Raw genomic sequence first — 20,720 nt, 5'->3', positions numbered from 1 at the left:
TTTAAACAGTCAACGCTCTCTCCAATTATGATGAGACTCTAATGTTTATCGCTTATTTTGGCGGCGCTCTTCGCACTACTTCATCACTACAAATGCTCAACCTAAATTAATACAAGCGAACAGCCATAAAGTTAGGTACTTGTTTCTAATGAGATGATTCAATTCGATATTTAAATAGGTCAGTTCTAAAGTTCAATCCAATATGCACTCGTAATAAAAATAAGTACTTGCAAACAATACACAAGTTATAGTAATAGTCATAACAATGAATGAACACGTTTTAACAATGGATGAACTGAATAATTAGGTAACGAACTTTCATTAAATTAAGTAAATAAATAACTAATTTTCAGTCGAATATTCATACACAACACAATAATCTTCATAAAATTATTTGTAATTAATTAAACTAACCATAAATTAATTTTATCTGTCCACTCAGATTTACATTTAACTTGCAAATCATATTCAGTCTGGTAATTAGGGACTAATATTATGGTGAATTTTTGGGGTGAAAAATATCAGTCACAAAATTGTGAAACATATTAAATCACTTTTTCCGAATGAATAATTAAATAATCAATTACAACTGGAAATAATTAACAAAAGGTTCTTTCACATCTACAATTTACAGTTCCTTACGGGAACATTGAAAGTTAGCATAACCGCAACATTACAACACTTTGATAAATAATATACAATTAACAATACGTTATTGTGTTGTAGTGGATAGAAAACATATTCTTAAATAGCCACATATCCTAGTTATAAATTATTCATTTTTATGTATAGAGTCCTAAATAACATATTAACACCTTAAGATCGCAATAAATATAGGAATAGAAACATTTCCTTAATCTCGGATTTAACTCTTTAATACATATTAAAATATCAATAATAGTTTATATATAGATCACTAAAAGTAAGAGGAAAAATTGTACATACCTTTTCAGACTTTGTTCCCACACAATCAATAAAATCAAATTTCTCAGCTCTGAAAGGTAATACACTAAGAGTCAGGCTATGGATGAATTTTTATATTAAGTCCTATATAATCATCGACTCATACAGTCAGTCTTTAATTGTAAGGCTGGTTCACCGCGGTCAGGAACTTTTATCGCTCAGTCGATTTTCAGCTGGAACTCTCCTTCACAATCTTTTTCTCTCCGTCTTGACTTAAAAGTCTATAAACAAGTACAATCCATCTTAAAGTCTATAAAACATGACATGATAAAACAGGAGCCTCTATGAATCAGTCTAATCTAAGTCATCTCTCCTTAAGTCATTTATTGAATATCTGCAAACCACCTGTAATCATTCAGACAGGAAACTTTACCAGTCCAAAACTCATTTCGTAAAGCAAAAAGGAAGAGAAGCCCATTTCACCATCTTTAAAAACTATATTTCTTGCGATTTTTTCAATTTTCTAACTCAAGGCCCAAGCAAAAGGACAGGCATCATTTTTCCAAAATCTTCCTATTTTCCTCACTTTTCAAGGTAAAGCGATATTTCATTTTCAAGTCTCCAAACCAAATACAGGAAGAAAAAAAAAAAAGAAAGAAAAACTCAGACTAAAAACTCTTTTCGACGAAATTTTTCCCTATTTAACTCCCGACCTAATTATTAATTAAAAGTCATCTTCTGACACACCACGCCTCACTTGAATTTAATTGGCGAATTCCAGTTTATCACAATCTACTCTAGGCCAATTATAACCCCGCAGAAATTAAAATTAGGCGTCGTGCAAATCTTCACAGTGTCCTAAAAGCGAGGGGCTAAAATTTTCCTCTTTTCGTTTGCCGTGGGAAATTCTCAGTGATTCCCGTTCTGACAAAATGTCTCTTTGAAAATAATAGGTTTGTCTATTCTTCTGTTTGCTGTTAGAGTAATGTAATATGGAGACAGAGTAAGATCCGATTAAACAATAACTGACGCCAACGTTAGATCAAGGTTTTTTTTTTAACAAGGTTGCCGTATCCGTTTACCTCCTCTTACGACGAGAGGCTATTTGACAATTTTACACATAAGAAGCTTTTTTCAAAGTACTCCTGCCCCCAAGAACAACCCTATGGTCAACTTCTCATTAACGGAGGAGCAAAGTTACTCTCTGTTGAAATACTCAGAAGAGAAAAGGGATATTTTTCTTTTATTCGCAATCTAATTGTTTAATTCTTACTGGCGCTCCCGCTCAGAAAAAAAACCTTTGAAGCCAAATTCGCGACATATCAGGGTAGGTGAGGATAATTAGGATCATAGTACTCTAGTGATACGTACTGTTTGTTGTCTGTGAGATTTTTACTTTCTTTTCATTCATTAGATGGTAATACTAATCAATAATAGGTTTGTCTATTCTTCTGTTTGCTCTTAGAGCAATGTAATATCGAGACAGAGCAAGGTTCTATCGTCCAAGGTCCGATTAAACAATAACTGAAGACAGTGCTAAATCTTTTTTTTTTTTTTTCTTTAACAAAGCCGTCGTATCCGTTTACCTCCTCTTAGGACGAAAGGCTTTCCGACAATTTCATACATAGAAAGCTTTTTTTCAAAGCGCTCCTACCCCTGAGGAAGAACCCCGTGGTTCATTTCTCATTAAGGAAAGAGAAAACTTACTCTCTATAACATACTCAGAAAAGAAAAAGGATCTTTTATTCCCAATTTAATGGTTTAATTTTTACTGGCGTCTCCAGCTCAAGCCCTTCCTTTGTCGGCCTTTCTTGTGGAGGAATCCACAACACTGAGGATAAACCTTGAAGCCAAAAGCGTGATATCACAGATCTTTTCCTCTTCTGAATTTAACAGGGTGGGTGAGGATAATTGAGATCATAGTATTCTATTATGATATATACTTTCTGAAACTTTCTTTCTATTCATTAGATAATAATACTAATAAATAATATTTTTTCATGTTGATTTTGCATTATCCACATGTTTTATTTTCATTCTCAAATACCCTTGCTCACTTGACATTTTTATTTCGATGTTTAGAAACATTTCATAGTTTATTTCATAGTTCTAGACTTTTATTTTATGTTTTAAAAACTTTATTGGAATTATATTAAATTGGGACAGCAAACATTATTGAATTTTGAGGAGGAAACTGATAAGTGATGATAGTTTCTTATGAAAGAGACTAAAGTGATGATTCTAATGTGATTCATATCTTGCAAGTTTGGGGAAAAATATTAGCCCAAAAATGCTGTTAGTCTCGAAACATTAATTTTGCATTGTTTCACTTTTCATTCGAAAACCCCCAAGATATTATTCTGTCATATCTAATCTGTTACTAACTAACAAAGATCTGATGTAAACACCACACAGGGCATCCTTGTAGAGCCTTTTAAATTGCACACATTTTTTGCTGCACTTCATTTAAACGTTTTTCATTGAATTAATCTAATATAATAACTGATCTCACAAGGCAAGTTAAAAATGACATCAAAAGCTCCAAATCTTGAAATTAAATAACATGGTCAATTTTTGCCGCACGGAAGTCCACTTTGACCACTCCCGAATTCATTTAAATGATTTTTTTTTTTTTTTTTTTTTTTTTTTTTTGGTGTGTGTGTGTGTGTGTGTGTGTGTGACATGTGTACGTACGAACGTAATAAAGATTCTTTCTTCCAAAATGGTTGTTAGATGAATTGAAAAAGAATTTTTTTCATGACGTCTGTACGTACGTATTCATGTATGCATAACTTAGAAACTATTAGTCGTAGAACGTTGAAATTTTGTATATAGGATTATTATAACATCTAGACGTGCACCTCCTTTTTTTATTGCAATCAATAATACCAAACGTACACACACACACACAGAGTCGTAGCTAGGGTTTTCAGCGCCCAGGGACAACTGAAGATTTCGCGCACCCTTCTGCTTGCAAGGATGGAAAACATTTAATTCTAAAATGTCGTAACATCAGTTTGGCGCCCCTTTGATTCTGCACCCGGTGACAGATGCTCCCTTGCCCCTCTTTAGCTACGCCCCTGCACACACACACACACACACACACACATATATAATGAAAGTAGAAAGATAACATGAACTATATATATATTCTCCCCTCCCTGACCTGGCTTTTATTTTCGCAATCGTTGGTCGTAGTCATACATTCCCAATTACAGAAGTGCTTTAACTCATGAAAATATTCATGATTTGCAATGTCAAATTAAAATAAAATAAATTCTGAGCAGATAACGAAATCTATCTTTTAATGCTGTCTCCCTATTCATATACTTATATTTGGGAAAATTTCATACTCGTTATGACAAAAAAAAAAAAAAAAAAAAAAAAAAAAAAAAGATGTTTGACTTCCATACGACAAAAATTGATCGGCATATTTTATTTAAAAATTTGCAGTTTTTGATGTAATTTTCAGCTTGCCTTGAGGGTCTGGTGAATTAATTAGAATAACTCGAGGAAGCAAGTTTAAATACGGTGCAACAAAAATGCAGAAGTATGTTAAATGACAAAAATATTCATATTTTGTCAATGTCAAATTTTAAAAAGAATTAATTTTGGACAAATTATGAAATCTAAATTTTAATGTTGTCTTCTGGTTCCTATATTTATATCTGCCAAAGTTTATACTCATTATGAAAAAATAAAAATACAAGAAGTTTGAGTTCCGTAGGACAAAGATTGGCCGAGAAATTTAATTTCAAAATTTGCAATCTTTGATGCCATTTGTAACTTGCCTTCGGGTATCGCTTAATTAAGTTAGAATAATTCGAGGAAATAAGTTTAAATGAAGTGCAGCAAAAATAAGCATAATTTAAATAGTCGTAGAAGGAAGTCGTGGTATCCATATCAAATATTCACTTTTCATAATGACCATAAAACTTTCCCAAATACAATACAGAAACTGGGAGACTGCATTAAAGATTAGATTTTGTTATTTGTCCGTTATTCGTTGTTTTGGTCGCTGCTTCCCCCCATTTCTTTCATCAGAACCGCTAATGACGAAAATGTGAATTTTCCCCGATTTACCCCCTTTCCAAAAACTCTTTGTTGAGACAAGGAATGCTATATGATAAATGTCAAATTGCTTTTTACACTTAACAATATGATCGATAAACACATTTGCACATGTATAGGTTAAGTACAAATTAATAAAGAACGTAAAAGAAATTTAGAAATTTAGAAAAGGTAGGAAAATTTTTATGTTACTTTATTAGAGATAATAGTGAAGCACTAAATATTTCAATCGGTGTTATTTCATAATATTATGAGTATAGCTTCATTCATTTAAGAAATGGCCCACCAGCGTTCGAGCGGTAAAATCGCTGAACACTGGCATTTCCGACTTGAGTTCGATCTCAGGCGAAAGGGCTGGCTTCATGGGCGTTTTCGTGGTTTTTTCCACGTACCTGCTTACAAGCCAGCTTACCACGAACCATACGAGCCGGCTTTCCTTAGAAAGTTCTCTACGAAGGCATTTTTCCTTTTAGGCATATAGTGCCAGTGTGTTTTGTCATAATCAACTAAACCAAATCATTTAAGAAATATATCAGTTGATCACTGCTCAGTGTACATTTGCTGTTTGCTTACAAAACACTTTGTAAAGACATTTCCATTATTTTGCTAATAATTCTGGAAGGCTCATAAAATCCGAAATTATTTTACACTAGCTAACAGAGAACTTAAGACTTAAGTCTGCTTAATGCAACAAAAATTTGCTTAACTTGCTTTCATGTCTCTGGGAAACTTAAGTATATGCAGAAATAAATATTAAAATCTATCACGCATATTTGTAAGGATGTAAAGCATACTGTTTTGGTTCACGATAATGATAAATATGCATCATGTTACGACAGTTTTAAAAGATTACAAATAACTATACATATGCTAGACTTCTAACAAAATTTCTGTTACAATATGAATACGCATTTATTATTATATGAGCCGATAAATTCAGTATTCGGTATTTTTAGATTCTAGGTATACGACAAATTTTTTTTTTTTTTTTTTTTTTTTTTTAAATTTTCGTCTTGTTTTTAAAAATTAATTCACTTCCTTTTCTTCAATTTATTATAAAGGAATAGGAGTTTAAAGTTTGATTTATATATAATATAATATAAATTCATCATTCATTAATAATATTATGTATAACAGAAAAATTATTATTAATGTTTCAAAATTTAATTTTTTAAATGATTTGTCTTACATTTGTTGTTTATTTGTTGAATGCGTAACTAAATATTTCAATTGTACACAATAAATATTATACAGAAAACAATTCAGCTAGCATAACAGCTAATTGCGAAAGAAAAATTAGAGTCTTATTGCTCTTAATTCTTAGTACAAGCAGCCATTTTTAAATTGACGTTAAAATAAATTAATTCTATTATCTATTAGAAAATAATTATACTCTATCATTTATTGACAACTTCTAAGAGGTCGCTTTCTGAAAGAGACCCGTATTTCTTGAGAACGTAAACATACTTTGATAATTGAACATCGCTTTTTTAAGATGGCAGAGCAAATGCACAGAGCTCCCAAATCATTCTAAAAGCATAGACGGTCACGTTTAAAAAGGCTGACTACTTCTAATAAAGCATGTATATTAATGTTCATTATACATTTGTCACAATTTTACTTTCTTTCAAAACAGCGATACTATGGTTCAATTGCTTTAGAAATATGTGAAACTAATAAAATGGGCCCTATCTTTTAAAAATCTAATTATATTCAGATACACATCTTTTGAACATGTTTGAAATCCATTATTCTAATCAGAATACTTTGTCTACAGAAAATATTGAATCAATATTAGAAATCAAAAGCTAAGATTAAAGTAGTAAGAATCATATCGTCTAACCCATTTTAATTGAAGTAAACAGGTGCTTGCTTTACCGTAAAGTGAACACATGTTTTTCAAACAGCGAATGAAACGAAAAAAGAGCCCAGCAGCGCTCGAGCGGTAAAGCCGCTGAACACTAATAGTTCGGTCCAGGGTTCAATTTCCGGTTAACGGCTGGCTGCACGGGCGTTTTCGTGGTTTTCCGCATGTGTAATTTGCATATGAGCCAGTTTCCTTTAAAAAGTCCTCCACGAAGGCATCCCTCTCCGTAGGCAATAGCCCTAGTATGCTTTGCCGTAACCAAATAAACCCAAACCGAAAACAAAAGGGAATTGGTGGTGAAAGGCAGCGACGAAACATCGTTTTAGAAGAATGGGCTACATAACCAAATTTTTATCCATACTGTGGTAAACAGTACATTATATGCTGATCAAAAGCCTAAATTTAGCTAATACTCGGCTTAGTTCTTAAATTGCAATTTCAGCTACAGCCCCCAAACAAGACGATGTCTGGTATTTTATTTCATTACTTAGTTATTCATCATTAATTTAAAAATTAATTAAATTTTCTTTGTCTTTAAATTTTTATTTGTCTTTAAATTTTTATTGAATTATAATAATAATAATTTAATATTCTAGTTGCTAATTATTTTATTATTGTAATAGTTATTTTATTTATTTATTTATTCATCTTTACTGATGGCCTTCCATAGAGCTCCAACACTTCTAATTTTAAAAAATAAGTCCTGACTGCAACCAACGATTGCGGTTTTTATTTTCGCCTTACTTGGCTTTTATTTTATTATATATATATATATATGTACTTTACATTTAATTATAGCCCACCAGCGGCCGAGCGGTAAAGTCGCTGAACACTGGTAGTTCGGTCCGAGGTTCGAATCCCGCGAACGGGCTGGCTGCATGGGTGTTTTCGTGGTTTTCCCCATGCGTAACGTGTATACGAGCCAGTTTCCCTCAGAAAGTCCTCCACGAAGGCATCCCTCCCTTTAGGCAGATAGCCCTAGTGTGCTTTTCCATAATTAAAATACACCACACATTTAATTATAAGGACATATATGTATGTACTTTACATTTAATTATAATTTATTTAATATATATATATATATACATATTTACGTTTGGTAGTATTACCGATTGCAATAAAAAGGAATGTGCACATTTAGATGTTATAACGGTCCCATATACAAAATTTCAACGTTCTACAACTAATCGTTTTTGAGTTATGCGAAATGCATACATAGGTACTTACACATCACGAAAAAATCCCTTTCAGGTATCAACTTAGAGTAAATGGGATTACATTTAACAATCCGTTTTTGGAGGGGAAAAAAAAAAGAGTCCTTCATTGTGTTCGTACGTACAGACGTCGCCAAAAAAAATAATTCACATGGATTCCGTAATAGTCAAAAATGGATATTTCCGTTGAAATATGATACCCAAAAGTTTCCTGGATTACAATACTTACTTCCTTTTTATTTCGTACAAGGAAGTAAAGAACCTATATTAACCTACATATTCTTATATAAACAATACCTCAGTACAGTATATAAATATTTCAAATCAATAAAATCTCACCATGATACGCTCAAGAAAAAAAAATCAATAATCATCTAAATTTTCAAATTACAAACATAATATGCACTATAAATCTTAATGTAAAAAGAAATACAAAATAACGCTTCACGCTATCAAAATTGCTCATCTTTTTAAATATCAACTAAATAATATTTCAACTAAAACACATAATGTAAACAAGAGTTTTCCCGATGCCCAAAAGAATTCAAAATTATCAATGAAAAATACGAGCGCATTGTGACGCAACTGTATCATTCGTATTCGAACAGCAACCGCATCATTCGTATTCGCACGATAACTGCATCATTCGTACTCGAATAAACCGCATCGTACGACAGATGCAAGTAACGAAAAGATGCGAGTAACGAAATGGATTTGTGTGTACCGAATCGGTACTTCGAGTCAACCGATGTACCCGTTACTCAGTAACGAATACATGCGGTTTGCTCCAGCTCTACTACTAGTTCCTCGTATTCTTCCGCAAATCCGTAAACATCTGTCTGATTTGAAACGAAATCCAAAATGGCTACCCCATGAGGTTAACTTGTATGGGTATTTTTTGTTGCATGAAAGGTAAGTTCAGTTGCAATACTTGTATGTTTACTTTTTTTGCTTTTCGAATTTATGTTATTTATGTCATTTTGACAGTTAAATGTTTCACAGCTTTATGAATTGTTACCATTCCGTCGTGAATTACGTGTATCTCAATGGCTGGCTGTCTTTTCAAATATCTAATTTGCCCTGCTATCCAAATGTTTATGACTGAATTTTTTTTAGTCTAGTTTATGCATTCAGTTTCAAAATAATATGTGTGATCAGATTGCTTATTATTTTATTGCAGCAATAAATTTATGTTAAATAGTTTGAACAATAGTATAAAAATAAGAGTTTGCATTGTTTTGTCCAAAATATGTATGGTTGAAACATTATCTTAATCTAGTTTGTAATTCAAGTTTTTTTAGGGGTACTGTACTGTTATTGGGACCAGAATCGGAAATGTATGAACCTGTGTTCGTAAGTATGTGCATAGATGTGTATATGTAGACACACAAACATACAAATATACAAGCATACATAAATACAATTCTGAACTCGGTCCTGTTAACAGAACAGTACCTTTTTTTAATCTTTTTTGAATATTTTATAAAAGGATTAAGCATTTTTCAAACTGCATATCATTTTAAGATTCGACTTGCAGGAAGACAAAATATGGTCATTCAATCAAATGCTTATGATTGCTTTTAACATTTTCTCATAAATATTGTTTGCATTTTTATTGTATTTTAGATACTTTAGTTATGTAAAGTGAACATGAGAATATTAGGAAAGCTGAAGAATATGAATAGCTACCATAATACATGTATTTTTTCATCGAGCCCATTGTTTTAGAAACCAATGCACCATTATTATATGCTGGCTTATTTTATAGTTCTATGCACTTTAATTTTATGTTCATGTTACTGTAGTATTGTCGTTATAATAAAAGTATTGATAATTTTTGCTGAATCTTGCAAGTTGCCTAACATTCAGAATTATTACTACCGAATTTTACTGATAGGTTTTTTCGAGTTGACATAATCTGCCTGATAAATAAAATAAACTGGTGTTTAAATTATATGCATTTCTCTTAATGTTTCATTGAAAGTGAGATGGAAATATAAATGCTATCCAGGAAAGTGAATTCTTTTTGCCTGAAATAACAAACTGTACTAAATGATTAATGTTTATATCATTTTAGAAATGTCAATATTAAAGTTTCTCCCCCTTCTCTTCTTTGATTTTGAAATAATTTATAATAAAATAATATATGCATAAGTGTAATTAATGTAAAGTGTCATTCAATAATACAATTTATTTTTACTGATATATTTATATTTCTTATCTGGGTTTTCTTTTGGTGTTAGAAGGAGGAAAAGACTGTAATGTTTTAATTAAGGAAATAATTAAAACATTACAGTCTTTTAAATAACAGTTACAGTAATGTTTATTGAAGCAATCAGTACTGTGTGATTGCCAGTGATTGAATAATGTTAAAATGCATTGTTCATAAGGAAATTTGCTTATCTTTGTGTTATAGATTTTATTTTGACACAAGCTGAAATTTGAATTATTGGAAGCACTTTGAAAACCCGAATTATTTCCTGAATCATTAATCAGGCCAATATATAACAAATTTTCATACAAAATTATTTCTTTGAGCATATTATAAAAAGCTCATTTAATTTTATTATTTGTACAAATTTTAGACAAAAGTAGCATGTAACAGTTAAAGATTTATTGAAGCCTACTTGTTACTTGTGGTAACAAAGAAGTGTGAAAGATATTGCCACATTAGCGAACATGACGATCATTGATGCTTAGTTTAGTAATTTAATAATATATTGAGAAATGCTGGGAACTTTCAGAAGTAGACATTTCGGAAATGATGGGCTTGATAAGAAATTTACATGGTTTTATTATTTATTCTTTAGTTAAGAATGGATTTTAGATGTTCATGTGAAAGAATTCTGTTTAATTATATGTGAAAGAATTGTTAAAGTTTGGCATTTAAAAAAATGAATTAATAATATGCAATTATCTTTTTATTATACATATATTACTATATATTTCTAATGCACTATCTAAATGTCAGTGCTAAACAATTGAGATACTATTGTCAGGACAATCTTTTCTTATACATGAAAAATTCTGATACTTTCTTATCATCTGCCCTCACAGCTTCAACTTATGCTAAAACAGAAAGAGTATGCACACGATAATAGCAAACTATGAATATGCTTACCACACACATGTATTTACATGCTTTATATTTAATCTTTATTTCTGAATAGTATTCCATTGGATGAAAAATATGTGAATATTAACCCAATGTATATATTTTTGTGTGTGTGCATCCTAAAATTTCTTGTTTCTTATAAAGTGCTTATTTGAATTACTACTTGTGAACAGAGCAGTAGATATGAACCATAAACTAACCATTTTGCCAATTTTCACAGCTTTGCAGATAGTCAGAAAGCACCAAAATTTGTAATAATGTTAAGTTTAAATGATGTTCTATACTTTTGTGTTAATTTTTCTATTCTATTAATTCTATTACTGTGTTATCAAACTTTCTGCAGGAATTTCAACTTGTTAAGATGTTATTACCATGTGGAGAAGAATTTGGTTTTCAAGCTAGAAAAAATTGCAGCTGAAGGATTTTGTAGAAGGTCAGTCAAAGTGGTTTTAGTTAATTATAATTTAATTTTGGGTGAAGAATTCTCAAATTTATTTATCATAAGTGTCTAAAGGTCTTCTAAGTTAAATTCTGCTTGTTTTTGAAATTTTTCATGACATTCATTCTTTGATTATTATTATTATTACTTTTTTTAATTTACTAACTTATATCCAGGCACATAATGTTGCATTTAATGCCATACCTTAAATATTGTAAAATGTTAAAATAATACATTTAACTTAAAAATGTGGTTGTGACAGTAAATTTTCTGTTACATTTAATCATATTTATAAACATTGGTATACATCATTTTTCAATAATCTGTATATTATTTTGTGCATTTCTTTTACATCCAAGATCTGGCATATGACTTGCTTTTCAAACTGATAACATGGTGTAATAATGTAATCTAATGGTAAAGTTTACTATGGAATGGGCCAAATTTAATAAATTATTCTTTGATAGAAATTTATTCATGTGTTCAGTGTGTCTCATCTCTTTAAATTGCTGAAGTAAATTTTATGTACTTGCATTTAGGAATTTTGACTGTATCAGAGTAATTTTGTTTCAGTTATTATAACATGCAAGGGAAAAATATTCATTCATAGCTCCGTATTTAAAATTAGTTAATTAAAGTCCTTAATAAAGAGGGACGTTTTGTTGTTTTTAATGTCAATAGAGTTTAATTCAAAAATATGCCACATTAAGGGTTACTTTTTAACCTAATTTAAAATTTTCATTACTTTAACATGTCCAATAATTGTTATTTTAACTCCGATATTGTAATAATATCAAAATTCCTTACTTTTTGATAGGTAATCCAAATGTAAAACTTTATAAAATTAACTTTAATATTTTGTTAATATTCATATTTATATTTAAATTTCTTTATGCTGAATGGCAACTAGTTCTAGTTCTGATTCATGATTGCGAGGTTTCGGTTTCAAAACGTTGCTCGTAGCGTCGCATTTCGATAGCTGGAAAATAAAATGCAATAACTTAGCTATTTGTTTATAATTCATGCTGTTAGTAGTCATAAATTAATTTTAAACATTAGTAGCCAAGGCTACATCATGGTGACCCTGATTAATTTTCGAAATGTCAACAAATGACTCTTCTGAAACTGCTATGAAAGATACGATGCAGTCACCGGAGCTTCATAAGGTGAGTGTAAAAATACCACCTTTTTGGATTGATAAACCGGAAATATGGTTTTTTCAAGTTGAAGCTCAATTCAAACTTAGTAATATCGTTTTAGAAGAAACGAAATTTAATTATTTAGTTTCACAGCTTGAACCTAAGTTCGTCGAAAATATTTGGGACATTGTAACGAACGATAGTGCCACAAAATATTCAGATGCTAAAATTAGGTTATTACATTTATTCAAAGAAAGTGAAAATGTACGGATTAAACGTTTGATTACTGGTATCGAACTTGGAGACATGAAACCAAGCCAACTTTTGCAGAAGTTGAGATCAGTTGCTACTACAGATGTGTCTGAAAATCTAATCAAAACTTTATGGCTGGAGAAGCTACCTGACTCCATAAAAAATATATTATTAGTTAGTGATGAAGATGTAACCAAGTTAGCGTCTATAGCAGATAAAATTAGTGATATGAATCGGAAACCAGAAGTATTTAGTACTAATGCTCCTTCCGTTCCCGCAAATGATTTGTTGCAAAGAATTACCTTTCTTGAACAAAAAATTGATCAAATAACCATTCGCTCAGGACGCAGGGACTCGGATTTACGTAATTCACGTTCACAATCTCGAAGCCGATCTCGTAAACGATATGACCCTACTGGCAAATTTTGTTTTTATCACTTTCGTTTTGGAGCAAAATGCATTCCAGAGAAATGCAAGCCTCCGTGTGCTTGGGTAAAAAACGATTTCAAAAACCAGGAAAACTCGAATCTGCAGTAGGTTCAGCGGCAAACGCTGCTGCAGAAAATATGAAGGATTGTCGCAAATTTCGTTTATTCGTTCGTGACCAAAGATCAAATTTGCACTTTCTTATTGATAGCGGAGCTGACGTAAGCATAATTCCTGCTACTTCACAGAATAAATGTAAAACTGAATATAAACTGTATGCAGCTAATGGCACAGATATTTCCACTTATGGCATAAAAACGCTAACTCTTGATTTGGGATTACGTCATGATTTTCAGTTTCCATTCATAATTGCTGATGTCACAAAAGGTATTTTAGGAGCTGACTTTCTTCACAAATATAAATTGCTTATCGATATAAATAAGAAAAAATTAATTGATGGCGTAACACAGCTTTGTGTCCAGTGTGATGTCGCTGCTATTTCCAGTGATTACTCAGTAACCACATTAAATAAATCCATAAAAATTTTCGATTTACTGTCGAAATATCCCGAAATTTCTAAACCTAACCTTTTTCCTACACAAATTAAACATGGTGTTACACATTTTATTATGACTGATGGTCAACCCGTTTATTCAAAGGCACGACAGCTCGATCCAAAACGCTTAGCTATAGCTAAAGAGGAATTTAAATTTATGCTTGACAATGGAATAATTCGTCCATCAAACTCCCAGTGGTCAAGCCCCTTGCACCTTGTTACGGAAAAGGATGGTTCGTATCGTCCTTGCGGAGACTACCGACGATTGAATGCTCAGACGATACCTGATCGATACCCAATTCCTCGCATTGAAGATTTTCATCATATTTTAAGAGGTACAAATATTTTTTCTAAAATTGATTTATTCAAAGCTTATTTTCAAATTCCCATTGCAGAAGAAGACAAATGTAAAACGGCTATCATCACTCCTTTCGGTTTATACGAATTTAATGTAATGAGTTTCGGTTTAAAAAATGCTCCTGCAACGTTCCAAAGATTTATTCATGAAGTCTTTAGAGGATTAGAATTCGTTTTTCCCTATTTAGATGGTATACTCATTGCATCCAGTACCCATGAAGAACACGAAAATCACCTTAAATTAGTTTTCGAAAGATTACATACATTTGGGTTAAGAATTAATGTTTCAAAATCTGTCTTTGCTGTTCCCCAAATCGAGTTTCTAGGCTACCTAATTACACCTAAGGGTTCCCGTCCTTTGCCAGAAAGAGTTCAAGCTATTACTAACTACAAACGACCAGAAACAATTCATTGACTTAGAACTTTTCTTGGAATACTTAACTTTTATCGTCGTTATATAAAGGACGCAGCGAAGAATCAAGCATTGTTACATGCGTATCTCAAGGGAGCTAAAAAGAGGGACAAACGTAAAATCGAATGGACTGAAGAAGCTGAAAAACAGTTTGAAACGTGCAAGAATGACCTGGTGAACACGGCACTGTTGTCTTTTCCCAATTCTGAATTACCTCTGGCGTTATTTACAGATGCTTCAGATACGGCAATTGGCTCAGTGTTGCAACAATATGAAAACTCCTCGTGGAAGCCAATAGCATTTTTTTCTAAAAAATTAAGTGATACTCAGCAAAAATATAGCACCTATGATAGGGAACTATTAAGCATATATCTTTCAGTTAGACACTTTAAGCATTATCTAGAAGGAAGAGTATTTACAATTTATACAGATCACAAGCCCTTAATATTCACCTTTCGTCAAAAACTCGACAAAGCAGCACCTAGACAGGCTCGCCAACTTCAATACATCTCCCAGTTTTCGACTGATATCAAATATGTAAAAGGTGAGAATAATATTGTGGCGGATACATTATCTAGAGTTAATGAAATTTCATCAATAGATTATGATAAAATAGCTGATGAACAAACTCAAGATGAAGAACTGAAGAGTTTGCAAACCACTACTTCCTTGAATTTCAAGCAATGTTCTCTACCTTCGGGGAAATATTTGTGGTGTGATACATCAACTAAACAGGTTCGGCCGTATATTCCTCAGGCTTTCAGAAAACACGTCTTTCAACGAATTCATGGTTTATCACATCCAGGAATAAAATCGACTATGAAATTAATGACATCAAAATTCATTTGGCCTAACATAAAAAAAGATGTACAGTTGTGGACAAGAACCTGCATTCCTTGCCAAAAAGCTAAAATCAGTCGGCACACCAAAACAAAATTAGGTGAGTTTGAAGTACCACCAGGAAGATTTTCTGTCATCAATATCGATCTCATAGGACCACTTCCACCATCTAAAGGGAATATTTATTGTCTTACTTGCATAGATAGATTTTCGAATTGGATGGAAGCAATTCCTTTAGAAAATATTTCCGCTGAGAACGTCGCAAGAGCCTTTTATAGCAACTGGATTGCGCGTTTCGGAACGCCAAGTAAACTCATTAGTGATCGTGGATCCCAATTTAAAAGTGATACATTACGAGCTTTGTCCAAAATCTGTGGCATCAATTTACAACACACTACTGCCTACCACCCCTCGTGTAATGGCAAAGTTGAGCGCCTTCATCGAACATTAAAAACAGCATTAAAAGCCCACAACAACATATCTTGGACAGACACGTTACCAACAGTACTTTTGGGTTTGCGTACTGCTATTCAAGAAGATACCAATCATTCTATCGCGCAAGTAGTTTATGGCCAGAGTCTCAGACTTCCTGGAGAGTTTTTCAGCGAACCAAGTATCCAGACAGCATTGGAATAAACTCCAGAAACAGATGGAAGTTGTTGGACCAAGACTAATTCGTAAAAATTCATCTGAACAGATATTTGTCCATAAAGACTTAAAAACTTGTTCTCATGTGTTTCAGCGAATAGATCGGGTAAAAAAACCTTTGGAACCTCCTTATGAAGGACTATTTCCTGTTATTGATCGCAAGGACAAATATTTTACTATTAGCATAAAAGGAAAACATGTTAATGTATCCCTGGATCGCTTGAAACCAGCATATATTTTAGCTGAGGAAAATTCTCAGTTGATACAACCTGACTACACTAATTTGCAGAGACCGGACTCAAATTCGGATGTGAACAAAAACATTCTCGCACAGGCAGAACTATACGTTTACCTGTTAGATTCAAGGACTGACTAAATTATTTTGATAGTTGTTAACACTGCAATACTAGTTACTACCTATTTCTCCATCTTCGTAACGTAACTTAGTTACTGGTGGGGGAGTAGTGTAGTGGCCCAGTTAGTGCATGAGAAATAATTATTTTTTATTTCATATATTTGTTCATGTGTTTAATTATTTTATAAAATTAACTTTAATATTTTGTTAATATTCATATTTATATTTAAATTTCTTTATGCTGAATGGCAACTAGTTCTAGTTCTGATTCATGATTGCGAGGTTTTGGTTTCAAAACGTTGCTCGTAGCGTCGCATTTCGATAGCTGGAAAATAAAATGCAATAACTTAGCTATTTGTTTATAATTCATGCTGTTACTAGTCATAAATTAATTTTAAACATTAGGAGCCAAGGCTACACATACCTGTAACAAATAAAAACAACACAAGCACTTTTTACTGTCTATCTGCATAGTGTGGCATGTCCCATAAGACTGAGATTTGTATGGTCAAATCCATGTTTCAGTTAAAGAAAAATTCATGCACAGTCTTCTGATTTTCCCTTCGATTAAGGATTCTGTATATACGAGCATAAGAAATATATTAGTTAATGCAGTGTTATACATCAATATTTATAGACAATTATTGTGGCTATGTTTATTATAATTTTGTTCATTGTAATGGCTGGAGTGCCTAAACCATCATGCTGTGTAAACAAAACTCAAATCTTCATCTCTGCATACTGCTCCACTAGTGTTTAAACCACTGAAATGGTGATTATGGTAGAACATCTTTGGTAAAAATTTACTCTACTGTAACCCTTGGCGAATCGTTTCTTTTTTTTATATCAAGATCGTCACCTGAGAGGATCGGCACCAATTTCAAGGTGGCCGCTACACAAAACCAAAATAAGAAGTCAAAGACATACACAAACTCTGTGTCCATGTACACATCGACCTATTAAAACAGAGAACTGCACAAACTGGGCATTGAGCACTGCCTTAACTTTGTCCATGTACACATTGATCTATTTTCACTTTAAGAAAATCTGAAAGTTAAAAATATCATAGTTACCAGAAAAAATTCACCACTGTCTTAACACACAGACAACCAAAAATACACAAACAGAGAGCAATAAGTTACCAAAAATACATATTTCCTAATATAAAAACAGTAAACAACAAATCTTCTAACAAAAATTAACACACAGAGACAAAAAAATAAATGAAACGTCTTTTTTTAACATACCTTTTTCACATGCATATGTTTAGGCTTCCCACCACCATCCTCCAGGTAAGCAATTCAATTAAATTTTTCGTCTCTTAGTCACCTCAGAGATACTCAAACGATGGTACCCACACCAAAATAATAAATAGCATGTTCAAAATACAAGACCATATCACTTCCGTGCAACCAAACACAGCAATTGAAAAGAATGGTAAGAACCAAAAACCTGGGACCGTACAAAAGGTTTACTATTAAAAAAAGTAGCCCAAAACTAAATTTATCACAGCACATTGGCAATATTTGCAGAAATAACTACTTTTTATTGACAAAAAAAAAAAAAAATTTTTTTCCAAAGGCTACTTTCGCCAACATTATCAACATTAGGGTTACCGAAAAACTTATTTGACGCAATTGGCTTCCACATTTCACAAACAACCAATACCACTTTGCGATTTTTTTTTCAGACAGAAACCAAGGTGTACCATACAGTAAAGATTAGCCACATCTTCATTTACTACTGTTACAAGTACTTCTTTGGTAAATTTCTGCGGTTAAATTCAAAAGTTTAAAATTGCATTAACATGATCAGATTCAGAGTCATAGCTAGGGTTTTCAGCGCTCAGGGACAACTGAAGATTTCGCGCCCCCTACTGCTTGCCAAGGATGGAAAACATTTAATTCTAAAATGTTCTAACATCAGTTTGGCGCCTCTTGGATTCTGCACCTGGGGACAGATGCCCCCCTTGCCCCCCTCTAGCTATGCCCCTGATCAGATTTTATTTTCTGCACGTAGCTAACAATTACTTATGTGTTGTCAAATAAATGTTACCAGATGCAGTTAATTATTTTTTACTTGCCAATCTCATGAGACAAGTTTTTTTTGCTCCTGCAAGACTTTACTTTGTGTTGCAAAATAAATTCATTCTCACTCTTTTTGGACTTGCCTACACATTAAATTTAAAATCGTTTTATGAATAGGTAAGATGTGATTATCATAATTTTGTTTCTCTCTTTATCTTGGCAACTTTATATGTTGATTCAGTATCCAGGTTACCTACCAGTGGCTGATTGATAAAACTGCTCATATGTTCAGCTGGTGGTTTGAGTTTATTTTCTGACATAAAAAATTTTAAAAGGCATCCCCATGGGTATTTTACTATAATCGAAAGAAAAATCAAATAATTGCTACTCTGTTTATAGGTACTAAATGTTAAAATATTTTAAATGCTTACTTTAATTTGCATTCTAATAGTCATTTGTTTAAATTTAATTATGAATTATATTCACATATAGTAATTGTGAGTGTTTTTTTATTTTAGGTGCTGTGAAAGGCAATGACAGAGATCCAATTTATCAAGAGTTCTTATATACATAAGAATACATTGATATAAGATTGTTTTTCATGAATTCAAATAAAATGTGATAAATTGGATTAATAAAAACTATTTTGAATTTTGAAAAGTGTTTTTCCTCTGTTAATCATAGTATAGTGCCATAAATTTCTGAATGTGTTTATTTTTCATCCAAATAAATAGCTTTACAAAAATTTGTCATATTAATAGATATTGCATAATTTAGCATTATTATAAATATTTATTATAGCAGATTTAGCTGAACTACTTTTTTAGTCTCTTTGCAGATGAAGTCACAAAGGTAAGTGGTTAGATATTTTTCTGTATTCCCCATTAAGTAATTTTATCTGGTAAATTACCATTACTTATATACTAAAGGTGAAAGAATAAGCTTTCTTTGAAGATACAAAAATTTGCAGATATTTCAAAAAATTGGTATACGTAAAAAAGTTCTTAAATTGCCACATATGCGAAACTGAAAATGTTATATATGAAATAGTTCAGAAATATAAATATTTTCACTATTTTTTTAACTATAATTCACTGCATTTGTTATATATAATCACAGTTTAAGGTAGCAGTACTTTTCTCACTGTGATTTCTCATGTATTTTGATTCATAAATACACGTACATAAATCCACGTATTTTGATTTCTCTTTTGAGACTGAATAAAAAATGAACTAAACATTCTCGTTGACATTGAGAGTTGAATAAAAGCTCACCTCAAAATAAAATGAATTAATAAATTTATGGAAAATTTTACATTGCATATATTGAGCAGAAAGAGTAAACTGAATATACTTAATGGAATTAATAATTGGTAGAGTTGATAGCAGAATAAAATGCCTTAATTGCATGGTAAACAGTAGATCTTTTGAAGTTTTTCTATGTTGCGTAAAATGCAGATTTAAATTTTTGATATTGATTGTCATATAAATGGCAATTACTGTTTTATTTTGCTCTGAAATGAATGGTTAGTAATAAAATTCTGGATGAGACAACCTTTAACATGCGCTAGAATTTACAAAGTTTAATTTGGTGCTGATTTCAACGGGTAACTTTCATTTTACTGAATTTTGCGTAAAATAGTACCAATGAACCATTGCAAATTATTTTCAGAACTTTTTTTTTTTTAATCTAAAAGGGCTATTAGTTTTGAAATGTGACTTCATATCGTCAGTCGTAAACTTGTTTCACTTTTCATTCAAGTCTTGCCATTTGGCAAAATTTAACATATTTACCTTTAAAATCTAATATATTATTGACTAACAAGCCAAGCTATTTAAAAGCATTACACACAGTTCTTAACAATGCTTTTTTTTTAATTTTTAATCTGTTTGATTTAAAATGCATTTAATTCATGATATATCTAATTGAAAACATTTTAATATTTCTACATAATTACATGATATATTTCTTCATTTTTCAAATATATAGAAGATATATAACTTTCTGGTGTCAGTATCTTATAAAATGTTTTGCTACTTCCACTGCCCCATCTGTATTGATAATCTATGCATTCATAAACTTTTAGCCTCTTTGAGTGA

The 20,720-nt window shown here is 31.7% G+C and overlaps 1 protein-coding gene across 1 annotated transcript; it reads left to right on the top strand.

The window, feature by feature from the left end:
* Window positions 1-8,165: 8,165 nt before the first annotated feature.
* LOC146999387 (uncharacterized) lies at window positions 8,166-19,282 on the top strand. Its single transcript, XM_085822972.1, has 3 exons — window positions 8,166-8,967; window positions 11,514-11,603; window positions 19,140-19,282. Exons 1-3 carry the CDS (start codon window positions 8,750-8,752, stop codon window positions 19,156-19,158), a joined length of 327 nt encoding a protein of 108 aa, XP_085679098.1. The 5' UTR covers window positions 8,166-8,749; the 3' UTR covers window positions 19,159-19,282.
* The last annotated feature ends 1,438 nt before the right edge of the window (window positions 19,283-20,720 follow it).

The sequence above is a fragment of the Stegodyphus dumicola genome, chromosome 1 (genome assembly GCF_044657685.1).
Source record: "Stegodyphus dumicola isolate Sdum_Otavi_A_Nest chromosome 1, ASM4465768v1".
Lineage (NCBI taxonomy): Eukaryota > Metazoa > Arthropoda > Arachnida > Araneae > Eresidae > Stegodyphus > Stegodyphus dumicola.
Note: the sequence above shows the minus strand (reverse complement) of the source record. Positions and strands in the feature narration are given on the sequence as shown.